This window comes from Haematobia irritans, chromosome 3, assembly GCF_050003625.1.
Source record: "Haematobia irritans isolate KBUSLIRL chromosome 3, ASM5000362v1, whole genome shotgun sequence".
NCBI lineage: Eukaryota > Metazoa > Arthropoda > Insecta > Diptera > Muscidae > Haematobia > Haematobia irritans.
Genome location: NC_134399.1, coordinates 222,143,572 through 222,164,228, shown reverse-complemented (window position 1 = coordinate 222,164,228; position 20,657 = coordinate 222,143,572). Strand labels below are relative to the sequence as shown.

At 33.9% G+C, this 20,657-nt stretch overlaps 2 protein-coding genes across 2 annotated transcripts in view; one reads left to right on the top strand and one right to left on the bottom strand.

Annotated features, from left to right (window-relative positions):
- The window catches only part of be (ben), a 55,528-nt gene extending 52,357 nt beyond the window's left edge, over positions 1-3,171 (bottom strand). The window contains exon 1 of the mRNA XM_075303122.1: positions 1,836-3,171. Within this exon, the coding sequence (XP_075159237.1) occupies positions 1,836-2,450 (615 nt within the window). The 5' untranslated portion in view covers positions 2,451-3,171. The remainder of the gene's footprint in view (positions 1-1,835) is intronic.
- Positions 1-20,657, top strand: part of hiw (MYC binding protein highwire) — a 153,735-nt gene that overhangs the window by 122,420 nt on the left and 10,658 nt on the right. Inside the window, exons 19-20 of the mRNA XM_075303121.1 lie at positions 20,140-20,253; positions 20,424-20,532. Coding sequence (XP_075159236.1) covers positions 20,140-20,253; positions 20,424-20,532 — 223 coding nt within the window. The remainder of the gene's footprint in view (positions 1-20,139; positions 20,254-20,423; positions 20,533-20,657) is intronic.

Here is a 20,657-nt window from a genome sequence, read left to right as displayed (position 1 = left end):
CATTAAGTTCGGCCGGGCCGAATCTTAAATACCCACCACCATGAACCAAATATTAGGGTTTCCTTTGATATTTCAGGAGGGCTTGAGAACTTGAGGACTCTTCCCGAAGATAAATTTAAAGATTTCACCTATGAGGACTATATCAGATTCTGGATTTATAAGAACCATTTTTGTTTGAGTTTTAGAGGAATCATTAACATCTCTTGTAAGTGTGCAAGAAAATTATAAATAACGTCTTGATTTGAAATCTTAAATCTGTAGAAGTAAAATCTGGAAATTTTTCAATTTTCATGATCAGTGCGCCTTCTACACCCTCAAGAAGTGAAGTCGGTCTATATAGAGGCATTACAAAATGGACCGATAAAAGCTTAATTCGACACAGGTTTTTACGAGCCTAAAATACCAGAATATTTACAATTTCAGGCAAATCAGATAAAAACTACGGTTTCTAGAAACCCAAGGAGTTAAATCGGGAGATCGTTCTTATGGGGGCTATACCAAAACATGGACCGATACTCACAATTTTTGGCACACGTATTTGTGGTCATAAAATACCTCTAGATTTCAAATTTCAGGCAAATTGGATAAAAACTACGATTTCTATAAGCCCAAGACCCCAAATCGGGAGGTCGGTTTATATGGGGTCTATATCAAAACCTGGACCGATATAGCCCATCTTCGAACTTGACCAGCCTGCAGACAAAAGACGAATTTGTGCAAAATTTCAGCACGATTGCTTCGTTATTGAATACTGTAGCGTGATTACAACAGATAGACAGACGGACATCGTTATATCGTCTTAGAATTTCTCCCTGATCAAGAATATATATACCTTATATATTCGGAAATCGATATTTCGATGTGTTACAAACGGAATGACAAACTTATTATACCCCCGTAAGTATTAGGAAAAATTTATTGATATGAAAATGGAGCGTGTAAGAAATTTTTCTTCCTCTTTCCTGTACACTCTTGGGCTCAGTTGTATCTGATTATCTTTCCTGAGGCCTTATTTCAGTGGGGCGTTATTTGGTGGAACTGGTTAAAATTAAGGTTCTTATTTGAGTTCCTATTTTTCATTTTACATTGAAATAATAGGCCCCAGGAAATAACACCCTAATGAAATACTACCCCGCCTTAAGGAAATAAAACCCCAAAGTTTAATATATATGTACAAAATAAAATCTTAAGTATTATTGATATGAAATTAAAGCACGTAAGAAATAAATAAATGAATAATATGGTCCCATGAAAATTAGCACCAAAACCTAAATGAGCCAGGACCCCATAGTTATGTGGAAAATAACAACTCCAAATGTTTATGGTTTTTGAGGAGTAAGTTTATTTTACTATTGGTCCCATTTGCATTGTGAAAATAAACTCCAACTTCTTGTTGGGATTGTGCTTCGTTTTCAATTGGGTTATATTTTCACTTTCAGGGATTTTACAATGGTGGCTACTATACACAAGTGTGTTGTTGTAAATATCTAAATAGCATTGCGTGGACGGTGAAGAATTGGAGCCATAAACTACTGAAGAATATTGCCATGATTATCACATTTTTGGAGCTTTGTATTTTTGTTGCAGTAAAAAAAGTAAACTCATATATGGAGAAAAGAACTACTTCGTACGAAATTAAATTGTAATCAAATTTTTGAGATTTCCACAATTGGATAAATTTTAACTAAAACACAATAATGGCCATAAATTAAAATAAAGTTAAATTGGCTATATTTTGAGTCCAGAATATCTTTCCTATAATTGCATATGGAACCCACGAATAAAAATATATCAAACTATATACTAGCAGTGTAATAGAGTTCATTCAAACTTACCCTTGGATTCTTTTGAAAATCGCATGTGACAGTGGTAAATGCATTCTTCTTTTCACACTGACAATGACCATTGCAAATATCTTTTCTCGGTTCGGTGACTAGATTCAAAGTAACCATATTGGCATTTTTCCCCTTTGAACCGGATCCCGCTCCGGAAAACCTCTCCTCTTTTGTATAGAACTTTTGCGGTTTGAGGGGAGTGCGTAAACCATTTGAAGCTAGATAAGCGGCTGAATTATAGGGATAAGAATTGCCTGAATTGTGGCTACTATTGTTGGATATTTCATCGTTGATTAATGCATAATCAACTTTGGTTAAACGCGCTACTCGATGTAGTAGCTTATCGTTGTTGCTATTTATGACAGAGGTGGCAATGGAGCTTTTGATGGCATTGCTTTCATCACTTATGGCCGATGGGGCTGCATTCGATGTAAAATCTTTATCACAGTAAACGGGGGGAATTGTCGCCGCCAAGATTTGTAGGAAAATCAAACAAAACTGGACAATGACCCACATTGTTGATGTATTTCTTGGTGCTGCTACTGCTGCCGTTTTGATTCTTCTGGTTTTAGTTGTTTGTGGTGAATATGATAATAATGGCTTAGGACGGATCATTTTTGTTTTTGGTGTAGGTGTGTGTATATGTGTTAGCGAGAGTGTATGGTGTCGTGTGTATGTGTGTGTTTGAAACGATATTATGAAATTGTGACAAACTTTAATATTTTAATGGTATATCTTTGGTTAGTGGATAACTATAAACTTAGTGGTCAAGACTTAGGAACCAAAACTTCATTTATTTTACATGTTTTTGTTGTTGTATTTTCTTTCACTTTTTTATTGTTAAAAATAATTAATTTTGCCTTTTGTTTTGCTTCGAATAAACGAACAATTAACGCCCGTAAGCGTAACGTAACTTCTTTGCTTTTTTTTAATGATGGTTTTTTATAATTAAGCTTTCTCTTTAAATGCACTTTGGGAATTTTTGTTAATTAACACTTTTTTAATTCCATTTAATTTAAGACATTTTTTTTTCTCATGGATATCTAAAAATTTGTTATCTTTAATTTTTTTATTTTCGATTAAGGCAACGAAACGTACTACCGATATTATTTCACTGATGATTAGACTCCGTCATCATTCCATTTTCTATTCCAACAAATCTTCGAATCGATACGATCACCTCCGGGTTTAACTCAATACTAAATGACTGTATATCTTAGAGCAATGTACATCCAATGGATAGTCAGTCGTTCGTATTCTCAACAGAATCCAAGAGATTTATTTTTAATGCTCATCACTTTCTCTTTGTACTCTTGTGTACTCGCATTACACCAACACCCATCTGTGTATGCGTATCGAGAGAGAGAGTTAGGTAGATACTGAGGTTTCTTAGAGTTTTGCAGGTTGTTTTCATTCATACGAACACCCAATAACACCCAATTTTGAATTCAGCAACAGATTGTGTTGACTGCTTTACACGATTATTCTCTCTCTCTCTTTTCAACCAGAGATGTAATGTAGTAATTGAAGTTGTTTTGTTATTATTGCCTTGCTGGAGTTGGAGAACACTATGTATATCTTTATCGCTTATAGACATTCGAACGTTCAACCATAGAGCTAGATTTTTTGAATTCTCTCTCAGAATGAAAACAAAAAACTTGTTGGTTTTTTTACCCAGTTGGAAAATTTTTGTAGATGTGTGCATGTTTTGTTAAAATATAAATTTTATAAACAGAATACACAACAATTCTTAGGTAGACGAATAAGTATGGCCTGTTTTTATCGCCGGTTGGGATATTGTTATTCTTTATTTATGAGCACAAAATTATCTTTGTAAACAACATATGCATATGAATTTTGTCAAAACAAATCCTAAATATAAATTAAAAGAAAATGTCGTAAAAATCCAGCCAAAATTATAATTTTTATAAAACTGAGAATGATAACTTTTTAGGATAACTAGGACATTTGAGTGTAATAGAATATATACAGTTATGTGAGAAATTATAGGGGCAGTGCCTACCAACATTTAGATAACATTAAAAACCGAACAAAAAATCGAAAATTCTTTGTTGTTTAAATGATTTTTTTTTTCTTAAAAGGTAGAGACAATATTAGAATCAAAATTTTTGTTACTATTGTACGAGTAATTCGATATTTTTGTGATTTGTTATAAAATGACATGATTTACGTGTGAAAAAAATAAGGACACTTCATGAAAGTTTAAACCTATTATCAAATTAAGTAAAATTATAGAAATATATACTGAATATTGTTCCATAAAGCCGTAGTCTTACATTAGTACTTATTAGCATTAAATCGACCAAATTTTGACGAAAATATAGGTGTATGGTTCCACGCATCCTTTATTAGATTCCAGAGCTCATCGCAAATTGATGTACACTTTCCCCTGATTGGGCGTTTAACTTCGTTGCACAAATTTTCTATAGGGTTCAATTCTGGGGACTGTACCGCTAATTCTAACACATTGATTTTATTGTCCTGGAACCACTTCTTAGTGTACCTTGCTGTATGTTTTGGGTCATTATCCTGTTGGAAGATCCATTTGAGTGGTATATTTTCTTCGGCACACGGTAGCATTGTATTTTACAAAATACCTGTGTATGTTAATTAACTAATTTCATTATATTCTGTATACGGTAGATAGAACCCACACCATAATACCAAAATGACCCCCATAACATGATGCTGCCACCACCGTTTTGGACCGACTTCAAAGTATATTTGGGATTGAATTCTTAATGGATAGGTCTTCTTACATAGAGGACACATCTATCAGAAGAAAACCTCTAAGAGAAGCAAATTTCCGGTTGAAATTTTGGTACATGGTGTTAGTATAGAGTCTCTAACAACCATTCAAAAATTGGTCCACATCGGTCCATAATTATATATAGCCCCCATATAAATCGATCCCCAGATTTGAGGCTCCGCAACCTCTAAGAGTAGCAAATTTCATCCGATCCGGCAGAAATTTGGTACATGGTGTAAGTATATGGTCTCCAACAACTATGCAAAAATTGGTCGACGTCGGTCCATAACTATATATAGCCCCCATATAAACCGATCCCCAGATTTGGCTTGCGGAGCCTCTAAGAGAAGCAAATTTCATCCAATCGGGCTGAAATCTGATACATGGTGTTAGCATATGATCTCTAACAACCATGCAAAAATTGGTCCACATCGGTCCATGATTATATATAGCCCCCATATAAACCGATCCCCATATTTGACCTCCGTAGTCTCTTGGAAGACCAAAATTTATCTGATTCAGTTGAAATTTGGTACGTGGTGTTAATATATGGCCTCAAACACTCATGCAAAAATTGGTCGAAATAGGTCCATAATTATATATAGCCCCCATATAAACCGATCCCCAGAATTGACCTCCGGAGCCCCTTGGAAGAGCAAAATTCATCCGATTCGGTTGAAATTTGGTACGTGTTGTTAGTATATGATATTTAACATCCATGCCAAAAGTGGACCATATCAGTCCATAATCATATATAGCCCCCCATATAAACCGATCCCCAGATTTGGGTTTGGAGACTCTTGGAGAAGCAAATTTCATCCGAGTCAGTTGAAATTTGGTACATTGTGCTAGTTTATGGCCGTTAATAACCATGCCTAACTAGGTCTATATCGGTCTATAGTTATATATAGCCCTCAGATAAATCGATCCCCAATCACACAAAAATTGGTCCATATCAAATTCATAATTGTATATAGCCCCCATATAAGCGACCCCCATATTTAAATTCTGGCTCTCTACGTACCGTGCAAAAATCCATATCGATTCGTAATTATTTGTAGACTTACCTATACATACCTTTTTTGTCTAATATATACCACGTATGGACTAACTCACAATTTAGAAAACGATGTTAAGAAGTTTTATGATACCTTGCCATCGGTAAGTATTATCACAACGCAAGTAATTCGATTGTGGATGACTGTCATTCGTAGAAGTTTCTACGGAATCCATGGGGTACATAAGATTCGGCCTGGCCGAACTTACGGCCGTATATACTTGTTTTTTTACCAAAACGCAAAACTGTCCTTATTATTTTTCACAGCAGAAATCGCCCATTTTGCAAAGAAAATGTTTTGTTATGAAAACAAAAGGGAGAGAAACACAAATTTTAACCGCATTTCTTAATTTCGTCTACACCAAATTTCTTTTATCAAAAAATCTTTCATTTTATATGAATTATTAAACACAAAAACGATTAATGCTTATTATTTTCCACACAACTGTATATTTTTATAAATAGGAGAAATTATTACATAGTTTACCTCATTTTTCTGCTTCTTAAGAACAATTTTTCGCTTGCATTAGTATAATTTCCTCAATAAGGAATGTTAGGAGATATGACTGCAATAGGTTTAATATAAAGCAATGTAAACCGATATACAGTGAGCGTCATAATAAAGTGCACATAACATAATAATTTATTTTAAAATACATTTTATTAATTTTCATAATAAAATTTGTATCTTTATTTATAAAATTATGTAAATAAATGTTTTTATTATATTTAAATCGTTGCAATATTTTTTATTTTAAAAAGCCCTGTCTTTGACTCAGAATAAATACATTTTTTTTTTTAATTCTACTATCTATGGAACCGAATAAAAATTTTCGTTGCCACTCCATTATGAACACCCCCAATATTGACAGAGCAATAAATAAATGAGAAACATTCTATTAATGTGATTATACGGGTTGACTGAATGGACTATGAAATAAATTCTTATAGTTTTGTTGTTGGTTTTTGAAATTTTCTCATTAGATTAGAGCTGCTGCATTAATAAAGTCGTATTTTTCATGTGCCAACGTGCGTACGTTCGCATTTTCATGCGTAAGAGTGTAGGTATGTATGTATGTGTGTGATGTTGTTGGTCTTTAAACTTCCATCATATTAATACTCTTTCCCCTCTTTTATTCAATAACACTCTCCCGCTATTCAAAACAAGAAACTATCCCCATTACTCTCCCTTCCGTTACAAAACCGTCGCATGAGAGTTAATTCGGCCTTTGTGCTTAAGAAACCACCACATTACACATTTGTTGCATTCGAAGCTTGTGTCTGTGACTCGATATCTCTATGTGGTTGGTTGAGTTATTCTTTCCTTTCGTTTCCTTTATTACAGCTGATCTTGTTTATTTTGTTTTGTTTTGGTTTATTGTCGGTTCGTTGCATTGTTCTTTTGTCCTATGCTATGCATGGAGTACACTGACATAGGTGGTTGGTTTTGAACTCCCCATAAATTCGAACGCAATGTATCCCCCATGTAGATAGCTCTGTATGCCATAGAGTTGAGTGGCAGTAATCATTAACGAATCTGTAGACATGAGGGAGAAAAGAGAGTCTGGAGTAGCAAAAAAGTCTACAGAAACTTGTTTTTATTGTGAAGATTTAAATATTGTCCATTACATTACGAAGAATACAACTAACGCACGAACATATGTTCGAATTGGGAGTAGTATTTATAAATACAATATCTCATGCTGATATAGATGAAATGACGAGCGAGGTAGGTTGGATCAGGCTGAGACCAAAAACCGTTTAGCTCCGAACAAATATTTAATCCATTACCGCCCTCTATCCTAATATAGGGACACCTGTTTGAAGTCAAGCAACTATGAGCTACCCGTTATTTTTGTAATTTTAAATACACGTATGACAGCTTTATACTGCATCTGATCTATAAACAAAGACACGTGGTCGCATTTGATAAAGGAGTGTCATATTAGTGCGTTATTCTTATATTCTTGTTATTATTCGGATTAATTTCGCAAAAAACGTGCAATAGTTTTATGTGTACCAAGTAATCTAAAATCTATAATACTTCGCATATAAAATCTCGATTGTGTGTAGATAAAACTGTAATAAAAAGTTTAATGCCCATATTCATAATAATTTACTGACATTTTATCGATGGAATTATACTTTTATGAATATGGGGGTAAAATTTTACTACCAGGTAATGGAGATTTTTGGAGAATTTCATATTTAATCTGCCCAACATTTTTTTCTAAAAATGTATTATAAATAATTTATGACACAATAATTTCCCGCGGCGAAGTTAATTATATGGTATAAAAATTCAATTTCGGTACCCTTTTTATATGAGCGTGAGGATTGAGTTTACATTACATTATAGTTTCAGTTATAGCGGTTGAATAATTAAATCAATATTGTCAGATAAATTGATACGATTATTCGGCACCATTTGATCTCTCTTTAAGAGTTTCAAGTGTTAAAAAATTGTGCTAAACAGGGACAAAAAAATAACAACCATCACTGTGGTATAACAATGGACAAGGGCTGTCGCCCTAGTAAGATAGCGATATGAAATTGCTTTTAGTTTATTTTTTCTTTTCTTCATATTGTTGAGTTTGTCTTATTGTTCGTTGAGTATAACAGCAATTTGAAATTGCTTGAAATATCGGTTTGCCACTATACCTGACCTAAGCTAATTATGCATCTGTCCGGGAAGTCTTCAATTGACCCACCAATATCAATTGAAATCGTGTTTAACAAACAAAATCTATAAATTTCCCAACTACGCATATGTCCCTCGTTAATAGCCGATCGTCGATGATATATACAATCCATCATCATACACACACGACACCATCAGCGTATATTCAAAACAATATACGCACGTACTCACATTCAATCAAACAATGCATATTACAAACACACTTGTTCTCTCCCATACCAGTTGGATGTGGTGACGGCGGCGACAGTATCAGTGGTGGAGGTGGAGTGATAATTTTTCACTTGCCCTTTTCTTTAGTCGAAGCCTTTGTTGTTGTTGTTTTCTGTAGTTGGTTGTTTTCATTGTGTAGATGCTCTTATTTCTACACGTCTTCGTCTTGTTTGTTTGTGTTGTTGTTATTTTTGCATTCGATTTAAGCGATAATAGGGTGTTTAAAATTGACACTAAACGTTTATTGAATGGAATTGTTTAAGGATCGAACATACATTAAACAATAGTGTGTAGTACGAAGTACCCTCATTCTTCGTAACACTTCTGGGGGCAATTAGATCGATGTACAATATCTTATTTATGTGTTATCTGTTCTCTGTCTCTCGTTGAGTAATATTAATTGAGAGTAGTGTATGTAATTCTCTCCCACTTTGTTTGATTTGCTTATTTATAAAGAGGCATAGTGATGCGTGTATTTGTGAAAAATCCTCCATTTGTTAAAGTTGCAAATTTCCTAAGCGTAGAGAGAGAGAGCGAATACTTGTGCATACAAATTCATGCGGGGGACTTTGTTATTGCAATACCGTTGGATTACAGTTTTTTTCATGACAATTCAAGTTTAGGGAGATATACAGAGTGGGTGAATAACGTCTGTTTTCTTAACTCCTCTTACCACAGTCTCTTGATCATTGAACAAGGAATAAGATACAACAATCTGTTCTTTCCACTATAATCAAATGGAACGCTGTAAATCACATCAACTAAAGACATATAAAAAATACCACAAAAATCATAACTTTTGTCATCTCATCAGCAGCAGACACCAAACATAACAATAACATTGTACATAACTGCTGCATCTTTACATCTCCACATTATGTCGTAGTCTGTGAATGACTTTTTTTGACAGAAATTTATTTGTAATGTCGCTGTGATGACATGGAAGTATTTACGTTGACATACCCAATTCTGGGTAATTGTTTACCCAATTACTGATATTCTCGTTTCGTAGATTGTTGTAATTTAATCAAAAATATTACTTGGAAATGTATACATGAGGCTCTACTTTCTAATTGTTAAGGGCTGTCTGGGTATTTGGGGGGAGACATAGCGAATGTTCATTATTTTTGTTTTATATTTACCAGTGTGAGGACAAGATTTTGTGGGGTTTTTACCACTCTTTTTTTATACCTTTCATAATTATAGGTTGAAGAATATTTTAATTTAGGTACCATTTTACTCAAAGTGATTGTGTTCAATTCATCTCCAGATTTGATCTTGCTCAAGTAGTTTGTCCGCAAAATATATTCTCAACAAAAAGTGAACCAATTATGAATTCACATATTGTGATTGAGATGTTCTTTACGAGTATAAAGCTTGTCTGGAACGTTGACACCAAATATTTTCAAAAATTCGCAATTTTTCTAGAAAGGATTTAGCATTTTTTTTTTGCAAAATTTAAATAATTTTTACCATTTTATTAATTCTTAATCTGTTTTTAACCTATTTGAAACAACAAAATTTAAGTTTTTCATTAAAAAATATGCTGGGAAGCAAACAAAAATTGTCGATACAAGTTTGATCTTTTTAAAAAAATGAACAAACGAACAACGTTGTTTCTCTGCGTGTTTAAAGTGTTTATTGTTCCCACAACAGTCCTTAGAATTAAACATCAAGTTTGTCACCAGTAGATATCATTATTATTTGATCTTTGTATTCTTTGAGAAAATGATAAAATGCAGTGATTGACTTCGATCCAATGTTCAAATCGCTTAAAGACAGAGAACCAGATTGATGGTGGTACCCAAGAAAACTGGTTTAGTTTTCCACATGATACCTAGAATGTTCCATTATTACCACTTTCATCAAAGAAAGAAAAATAGAAATGCCGGCAGCTGCTGGCTATTGAACTTTTAGGTTCAATTTTAACGCCATAGTAAATGCTTTGATTCATTCAGATTTCAATTCTTCTTCTATTTGCTCCCCAATCCTCAAGCAATCATAATGCTATTGAATGTGAAATAATAGTAAACAACAGTTTGACAGCAAGTATTGAACTATGGATCTTATGATATCACTTTTTCCCCCACTAAATCCGGATGTGAAGTTAATTTTCTATTTATTCCCATCTCAAAATGTCAGCCTAGTGATAGTAGAATAATAGATAACCTGTTCTTGGAATTTTCGTTTTTGTTTTTTTTTTTTGTGGACGCTTTAAATTGTAAGTCGTTGAATTGTAATTTTTATGACATGTTCATATAATTTGTATTTAATTAAATGGGGACGACGATGGACCTATCAACCATTAACGTTATGTTTATTTTTCCCATATATTAGTGTTTATTTTTTTCATTATCACTTTGGGCACCCACGCGATTGAAGGTTATTTTTCTGAATAGGTTTCATTATAAAATACAGTAATTGTTACGATTTACATGGCAGAAATTATAAAACTAAAACCCATTCAGCAAATTCGAAAAGTAAAATTTCGATTATTATAACATACACTATAAGCCGTTCTGGGGTCAAAAGTATATTAAGGTACTTCTTCAACTCAGGCAATGAAGTGAATAAGGCTGGTCCAAAATTCATATATCTACCACTATGCAGATGTATCATCAGTTTTTATACCCTCCACCATAGGATGGGGGGTATATTAACTTTGTCATTCCGTTTAAAATACATCGAAATATTGATCTAAGACCCCATAAAGTATATATATTCTGGGTCGTGGTGAAATTCTGAGTCGAGCTGAGCATGTCCGTCCGTCCGTCTGTTGAAATCACGCTAACTTCCGAACGAAACAAGCTATCGACTTGAAACTTGGCACAGGTAGTTGTTATTGATGTAGGTCGGATGGTATTGCAAATGGGCCATATCGGTCCACTTTTACGTATAGCCCCCATATAAACGGACCCCCAAATTTGGCTTGCGAGGCCTCTAAGAGAAGCAAATTTCATCCGATCCGGCTGAAATTTGGTACATGGTGTTAGTATATGGTCTCTAACAACCATGTAAAAATTGGTCCACATTGGTCTATAATTATATATAACCCCCATATAAACCGATCCCCCGATTTGGCTTGCGGAGCCTCTAAGAGAAGCAAATTGCATCCGTTCCGGCTGAAATTTGGTACATGGTGTTTGTATATGGTATGTAACAACCATGCAAAAATTGGTCCATATCGGTCCATAATTATATATAGCCCCCATATAAACCGATCACCAGATTTGACCTCCGGAGCCTCTTGGAAGACCAAAATTCATCTGATTCAGTTGAAATTTGATACGTGATGTTAATATATGGCCTCAAACACCCATGCAAAAATTGGTCGATATCGGTCCATAATTATATATAGGCCCCAAGATTTGACCTCTGGAGCATCTTGGAAGAGCAAAATTCTTCCCATTCAGTTGAAATTTGGTACGTGATGTTAGTATATGGTATCCAACAACCATGCAGGAATTGGTTCCTATCAGTCCATAATTATATATAGCTCTCATATAAACCGATCGCCAGATTTGACCTCCGGTGCCTTTTGGAGAAGCAAAATTCATCCGATCTTGTTGAAATTTGGTACGTGGTGGTAGTATATGACATTTAACAACTATGCCAAAAGTAGTCCATATCAGTCCATAATCATTTATAGCCCCCATATAAACCGATCCCGAGATTTGGTTTTGGAGCCTCTTGGAGGAGCAAATTTCATCCGATTGAGTTGAAATTTGTGGATGACAGTATTTCGAAGAAGTTTCTACGCAATCCATGGGGGAGGGTACATACACGCAAAAAAATAATTCTTTCCTCCCAAACGAAATTTTAGACAAACAAAGTTCGTTTCTCATTTGCTTTTCGTTGAATTTGGAAGAAAAGTATATACTTTTTGTGATAAACGTTTAGTTTGGCACCGTGGAGCAGTGGTTACTACGTCCGATTTGCATGCCAAGGGTCGTGGGTTCGATCCCTGCTTCTGACAAAGTTGTTTTTTTTTTGTTTTTTTTTACATATATACCAGATATGTTCGGAAGATTCCGAAAAAATGTTCAACATTACATTGTAGTATATTAAATTTTGAACTGTAAAACGTGTCTTATTAAAGACCTAAATTCAGAAAAGAACAGTGTTTGATATAAACGAAATGGACTGTGTTGTTGTTTCAAAAATAACTTTTTTTATTGAAAAAATAAAAATTTTGTAACAAACGAATTTTTTTGGTGATAAAAGTTTAAAATTTTCGAAGCAATTCAAAAAACTCTAACAAAAGAAAAACGTTTTCGGTATACGTTTTCCAAACGGTTTTTTTCTTTGCGTGTAAGATTCGGCCTGGCCGAACTTACGACCGTATATACTTGTTTATGCTCAAAACTGTTCGGAGCAGTGGGTAATATAGTCGAGACCGCCGACCTTTGAATTTAATTACTATTTTTTTGTGTACGTTAGTTAAATGATCTAAAGAGGAGAACAAAATTATACACAAATGAAGCATACATATTTATTAAATAGTTCAGAATTTCTTAAAATGTTTAAATTTTACCACAAATAAGCCCAACTTAAAATTTGTATGACGATAAAGAAATCTTTGGACCACGGTCGTCACAGTTAGTAGAATTCTACCAAAAATGGTACATTTTTTACTGTTTGGTAGATTGGTAGAATTCTTGAAGTTTTGAAGACTTTGAAAATATTCCCAACTAAGAGGTACTTCACAAATAAATAAAATTTTCGACAATTTTTTCTATAGAACTAAATTTTTGACAAAATTTTTATACAAATAAAATGTTGACAAAATTTCTTATTGAAATAAAATTTTGACAAAATTTTCTATAGAAATAAAATTTTGACAAAATTTTCTATAGAAATAAAATTTTGTCAACATTTAGAAATATAATTTTGACAAAATTTTCTATAGAAATAAAATGTTGACAAAATTTTTTATAGAAATATAATTTTGACAAATTTTTTATAGAAATAACATTTGACAAAATTTTCTATAGAAATAAAGTTTTTACATAATTTTCTATAGAACTATTACTTTTAAAAATTTTCTATAAAAATATTATTTTGACAAAAATGTCTATAGAAATAAAATTTTGACAAAATTTTTTATAGAAATAACATTTGACAACATTTTCTTTGGAAATAAAATTTTGACAAAATTTTCTATAGAAATAAAATTTTGACTATTTTCTATAAAAATGAAATGTTGAAAAACTTTTTTATAAAAATAAAATGTTGACAAAATATAATATAAAATATAACTTTTTTTGTTTGGTAGTAAAATTTGGTAAAATTTTCTCCAAATTTTGGTAGATTATTTTTGGCTCGAGTGTCAACCGTGATGTTTCCTTGAATTTAAGACATGAAACCCTTTTCTTAAATTCGTGATAACTGCATATAAAACTATATTTGGTTTATAGAAGTATCAGAGAACTCGGAATTAAAAACCGCCTCCTTGAAAGAAGTTAAAACTATTTTGATCCACATAAACCTTCTTTGAGTGAATTAAAAAAAAAAATATTTTTATATATCCATAATGTTTTTTGTTTGATTTAGAAAAGGTACCCTTAATTTAATGGAGAGGCGCAGATTTTAAAGATGTGTGACCAAAAATAATAAAATTTCTTTGGAAATAAAATTTTGACAAAATTTTCTATAGAAATAAAATTTTGACTATTTTCTATAAAAATGCAATTTTGAAAAACTTTTTTATAAAAATAAAATGTTGACAAAATATAATATAAAATATAACTTTTTTGTTTGGTAGTAAAATTTGGTAAAATTTTCTCCAAATTTTGGTCGATTATTTTTGGCTCGAGTGTCAACCGTGATTTTTCCTTGAAATTAAGACATGAAACCCTTTTCATAAATTCGTGATAACTGCATATAAAACTATATTTAGTTTAAAGAAGTATCAGAGATTCGGAATTAAAAAATCGCCTCCTTGAAAGAAGTTAAAAATATTTTGATCCATATAAACCTTCTTTAAGTGAATTTAATAAATATTTATATAAATCGATAATGTGTTTTTTGTTTGATTTAGAAAAGGTACCCTTAATTTAATGGAGAGGCGCAGATTTTAAAGATGTGTGACCCAAAATAAATGAAGTTAATTTTTAAACAAAGTTTATAAAATTTTATTATTTTAGAGAAATTTTCCTTAACTCTGTGTTTTAAAACTTATTTCGTTTTAGGAAATATTTTTTTTTTGAGTATAGGCGATACATCTTCATCTTTATTTCTTTTTTGTTTAAGTCAAAGCCTTTTTGCCTAAATGTAGTGTAAACAAAAGTATATTTAAATATTCATTTATAAATTAGAATATATTTAAATCATAAAATGTTTTTTTTTTAATCTCATATCACTAAATAATTCTACTTTTTATAAAATCTAATGTTTCAATTTATTTCAAACACCCCATTGGCTGTTGTAATACATAAGCATTAAAACTTTATCAAAATGCATCCGCATTTAGATTTTTGTGTTTGTGTGTTTTCTTCATTAAGTCACAATTAAAGCATCTGCACTTGAATGGGGGACGAATTGGCTGATGGGATGCATCTAAATCTGAATTTAGAATTGTGATTACAGCCGAAGTCAATGTTGTACTTGATTTCAGTTCGCTGATGAACGACTTACATTCATAAGCTGATGGGGTCATTACAAAACAATAAGTTTGCCTACCTCCCTCTCTCCCACACTGTTCTCCATTCCTTCCACATAGATTTCAGACTTATTGACAGTCGGGTGACTACAGCCCCCCCCCACAAGTTTGTTGAAAGCCAATGTTTTGTGTTTGATTTGTTTCTATCATTTTTCTGTTTTGTTGTTGTTTTTTTTTATTCTCGACTTTTGTAAAGTTATTAATGTTATAATTATCATGTAAATTTCTATATTCTATTGAGGAGGAAAATTGTCCAGTCGTTATAGACGGACAAAAATTCAAAACGAAATGAACTGAGTTGAATGCTTCACTGGCGCGGCTCTATCTATCTATGTCCATATGTATATGGACTTGTGATTGGGTGATTATGGTTGAATTGAGGCAAAAGTGCATATTTTCCATAAAGGAAAATAAATAAATGTTATTAACATTTGTAATGATTGCAAATAAAGCAAAGTAACTGTGGACATAAATATAATTATGAAGACTCATCTCAATGTATACATACATGTAGGTCGACAAATTTACAATAATTTGTAGCTGGGTAACGAATATTTAAAGCCATGTTGCTTAATGAAATGAAATAAATGCCACATAATTAGCTTGGAACAAATAACAAAATCCTTGAAAGAAGGTTCTAATCTCTGGATCAGCGTTGCCACTACGAAATTTTATTTTGGACCAAAATTTTTCCAAAATCGGACCAAAATTCCCTCCAGAGGACCAAATTTTCAATTTTGAAGAAACATGCTTTAAAAAATATTTTATTGTTGTGACATACATAGTGCTTTTATTAAAAAAGTATAGTAAATGAGAAAGGACTGATATGATTTAGTGGTTGACATCAAATCGACTTTTCAACTTCAAAAGGGTGAATTTTAAAGTCAATTTTAGTTGATATCAACGCGAATTTTTAATGGATTTTCTATGGTTGAAATGGTATCTAATTCCACACTGAAAAAAAGCTTTCACGGCTCCAAAGATTTTGCCTTTACGCTTACGATTTTGGTATTGATTCCGAGCTACACTCAAAAAAAAAAGTGAACTCTCTATTTCACTAAAGCCAATTTAACATTAGTTAAATTAAATAAAAACAGGACAAAATATACACAAGTTAAGCATTAAGATATACTAAATTCGTGTTTCTCACAACATAGTTCATTATTTATTCTTATACCCTCCACCATAGGATGGGGGTATATTAACTTTGTCATTCCGTTTGTAACACATCGAAATGTTGCTCTAAGACCCCATAAAGTATAAATATTCTGGGTCGTGGTGAAATTCTGAGTCGATCTAAGCATGTCCGTCCGTCCGTCCGTCTGTTGAAATCAACTTCCGAACGAAACAAGCTATCGACTTGAAACTTGGCACAAGTAGTTGTTATTGATGTAGGTCGGATGGTATTGCAAATGGGCCATACCGGTACACTTTTACGTATAGCCCCCATATAAACGGACCCTCAGATTTGGCTTGCGGAGCCTCTAAGAGAAGCATATTTCATCCGATCTGACTGAAATTTGGTACATGGTGTTGGTATATGGCCTCTAACAACCATGCAAAAATTGGTCCACATCGGTCCATAATTATATATAGCCCCCATATAAACCAATCCCCAGATTTGGCTTGCGGAGGCTCAAAGAAAAACAAATTTCATCCGATCCGGCTGAAATTTGGTACATGATGTTGGTATATGGTCTCTAACAACCGTGCCAGAATTGGTCCATAATTATATATAGCCCCCATATAGAACCTACTCCAGATTTGACCTCCGGAGCCTCTTGGAGGAGCAAAATTCATCCGATCTGGTTCAAAAGTGGAACGTGGTGTTAGTATATGGTCTCTAACATCCATGCAAAAATTGCTCCACATCGGTTCATAATTATATATAGCCCCTATATAAACCGATCCCCAGATTTGGCTTGCGGAGCCACTAAGAGAATCAAATTTCATCCGATCCGGTTGCAATTTGGAACATGGTATTAGTATATGGTCTATAAAAACCGTGCCAGAATTGGTCCATATCGGTCCATAATTATATATAGCCCCCATATAAACCGTTCTCCAGATTTGACCTCCGAAACCTCTTAGAGAAGCAAAATTCATCCGATCCGGTTCAACTGTGGAACATGGTGTTAGTGTATGGTCGCTAGCAACCATATCAAAATTGGTCCATATCGATCTGTAGTTATATATATAGCCAATCCCCAATCACACAAAAATTGGTCCATATCGGTTCATAATCATGGTTGCCACTCGAGCCAAAAATAATTACCAAAATTTTATTTTTATAGAAAATTTTGTTAAAATATTATTTCTATAGAAAATTTTGTTAAAATTTCATTTCTATAGAAAATTTTGTCAAAACTTTATTTCTATAGAAAGTTTGGTCAAAATGTTATTTCTATTAAGGGTGATACGGTCAAAATTTGGTCAAGGGAAAACGCATGTAAATCGGTGAAATCGTTTATTTAAAAAATCAAATTAAATTCCTTTTTCAAGTTCAATTAGTATAAAATTCAGGAAAAATATTCAGTTAGGCTTTCGCTCTTCCAAATCCGAATTGCCGGGCCTCACGCTTGACACCTGCCATCAGATTTTGTACAGCCACCTTGTCCACCTTCTTCGCCGCAAAAAGCCAGTTTGCCTTGAACTGCTGCTCGTCCTTAGCAGTTTTTTGGTCTTCTTTAGGTTCCGCTTGACAATAGCCCAGTATTTCTCAATTGGGCGGAGCTCTGGCGTGTTGGGAGGGTTCTTGTCCTTGGGAACCACCTGCACGTTGTTGGCGGCGTACCACTCCATGGCCTTTTTACCGTAATGGCAAGATGCCAAATCCGGCCAAAACAGTACGGAACAACCGTGTTTCTTCAGGAAAGGCAGCAGACGTGTATTCAAACACTCTTTCACGTAAATTTCTTGGTTGACAGTCCCGAAAGCTATGAAAATGCTGCTTTTCAAGCCACAGGTACAGATGGCTTGCCAAACCAGATATTTCTTTGCGAACTTTGACAGTTTTATGTGTTTGAAAATATCTGCTACCTTTCCCCTTCCTTTTGCCGTATAAAACTCCTGTACCGGAATCTGCTTGTAGTCGGCTTTGACGTAGGTTTCGTCGTCCATTACCACGCAGTCCAACTTCGTCAGCATCGTCGTGTACAGCCTCCGGGATCGCGCTTTGGCCGTCGTATTTTGTTTATCATCGCGATTTGGAGTCACTACCTTCTTGTAAGTCGATAGTCCGGCTCGTTTTTTGGCTCGATGCACGGTTGTAGACGATACACCCAGCTTATTTGCGGCATCTCGGAGAGAGAGGTTAGGGTTTCGCTTGAAACTACCGGCAACTCTCTTTGTCGTCTCAGCGGCTTCCGGTTTTCGATTCCCCCCGATCCAGACTTCCTGGCTGTCGACAAACGTTCCCCAAACACTTTAATTACATTTGTAACGGCTGATTTGGCAACTTTTAGCGATTTTGCCAGCTTTGCGTGCGAGTAGCTCGGATTTTCGCGATGCGCGAGCAAAATTTTGATACGCTGCTCTTCTTGCTTGGACGGCATTTTGACAACTGAAGAGTGAATTCCAAAATCAAAATAGGAGCAACATTCTACACACACACACCTTCAAAATGAGGGGTGTTCAAGTTTTTTAAATGCAAAATTGAAAGAAATACGTCAAGTTTATATTGACCAAATTTTGACCGTATCACCCTTTAGACATTTTTTTCAAAATTTTATTTCTATGGAAAATTTTGTTAAAATTTTATTTCTATAGAAAATTTTGTTATGATTGAAATGGACCAAAGTGGGCCTAATTTCGTTTGGTCCGACCATCGGACCAAATTAAAAATTAGAAATCTTTTGGACCAATTTTGGTCCGATCGGACCAAAACGGCAACGCTGGTGGGGAATATTTTGAAATATCTACCAAGACACCTCCAATTCTAACAATATACCAAATAGTAAAAATCTACTATTTGTAGCTTAAATTATTAAAAAAATGTTTTATTTACAGCAAATTTAGTTCGTTGGAACTCGGCTGTATTTGGGTCAATTAATCGACGCACTTTTTTTGCTAAATGTGAAAAAAGTTGCATGCTCCTTTATTTACATTTAATTATTGGGTTGACAAAAAATTCCCCCCATGGAGTTGATAGAAATCCCATAGGGTTACGTGGCTTACTCATCAGATAAGTTTGTTTATTATTTACTGATATTTCCAAATAAAGAGAATGCATATGAGCTAATATGGATGGAAACGATTGCCTAGACAATAAGAATATCCGCTCAATGCGTCCATTCATTCATCCATTCATTGTGGAAAAATCAAAAGCAAACATGACTTCACATGCTTTGGAAATTGTAAGTGAAATAACAGGTAGTCAATCGGCATTTCGCCCAGTTAATGTTCCATATCAGTTTGTGTGGTTTACTCTACTCGACCATTCTTCCATGCATATGTTTCAAATACAGGCCAGTAGTAGATAAATAAAATCCATTGCCTAGTGAACTGCATTGCGGTTCAATAACTGATAGTGGAAAAACATTTATCACAATGTATGGTATGTTGTGGCTACCTCCCCTTCGGCTCTAGGTATGGATTCATTTTTATTCCGCCACATTGTTGTTGTTCGACCTCTGAATGTAGTTGGGTTAAAGTCAACTGTCCGCCCGACCATATGTGTATGATGGTGGTATTTTTTGTTTACAACATAAATGTTAATCATTAACTAGATCTCTACCTAAGCTCTTGGCAGAATTACCGAATGTTGGGATTTATTTTGTAGTTTTGAAAATAACATTAGCATTTTTAATCCTCTTGGCTGAGAGCGATAATAAATATTTTCCCAAAAAACACATAATTAAATGTGAAAAAAGTTAAATTGTATTTTTTCCATTTTTCTCATTGCAGCTCTCAATCCAATGAACGTCAATTCTTGAAAGATTTCATTAGCGGTGCTCCAGGCTCTTCTGGAGCCCGATTAGCGGCTTGGCTACAACCGGAGCCACGTTTAGATCCCAATAAGTAAGTATGGATTAAATATTCCCCAATATTCAATTACCACAAGTTGTGGTATTTGCCTATGGCTTCCATCCTCTTCCGTTTATTTCACTTGCTAGACCAAATTTTTGCTTTTACAAACATTTAACTATGCCACATTTTTCTTCTGTTCCCAAAACGTTTTCCCCCCGTAGATGCGAGTTGAATACAATCACTGAAGCATTACGTTATGGTTGGCCAACACAAATTACTGTAACTATAAGAGATCAGTATGGGGATGCCATAGTGGTGCCCGAGTTGAAGGTAAGTGGAACATATCAGTGTATTTTCATAAAATGGTTAACACTCAAACTTTCCTTAAGTGATTAAACATTAAAATGTTCGTTTAAGGATCAAGGATTTAAGGGTCTTGTCGACTCTATTCTCTT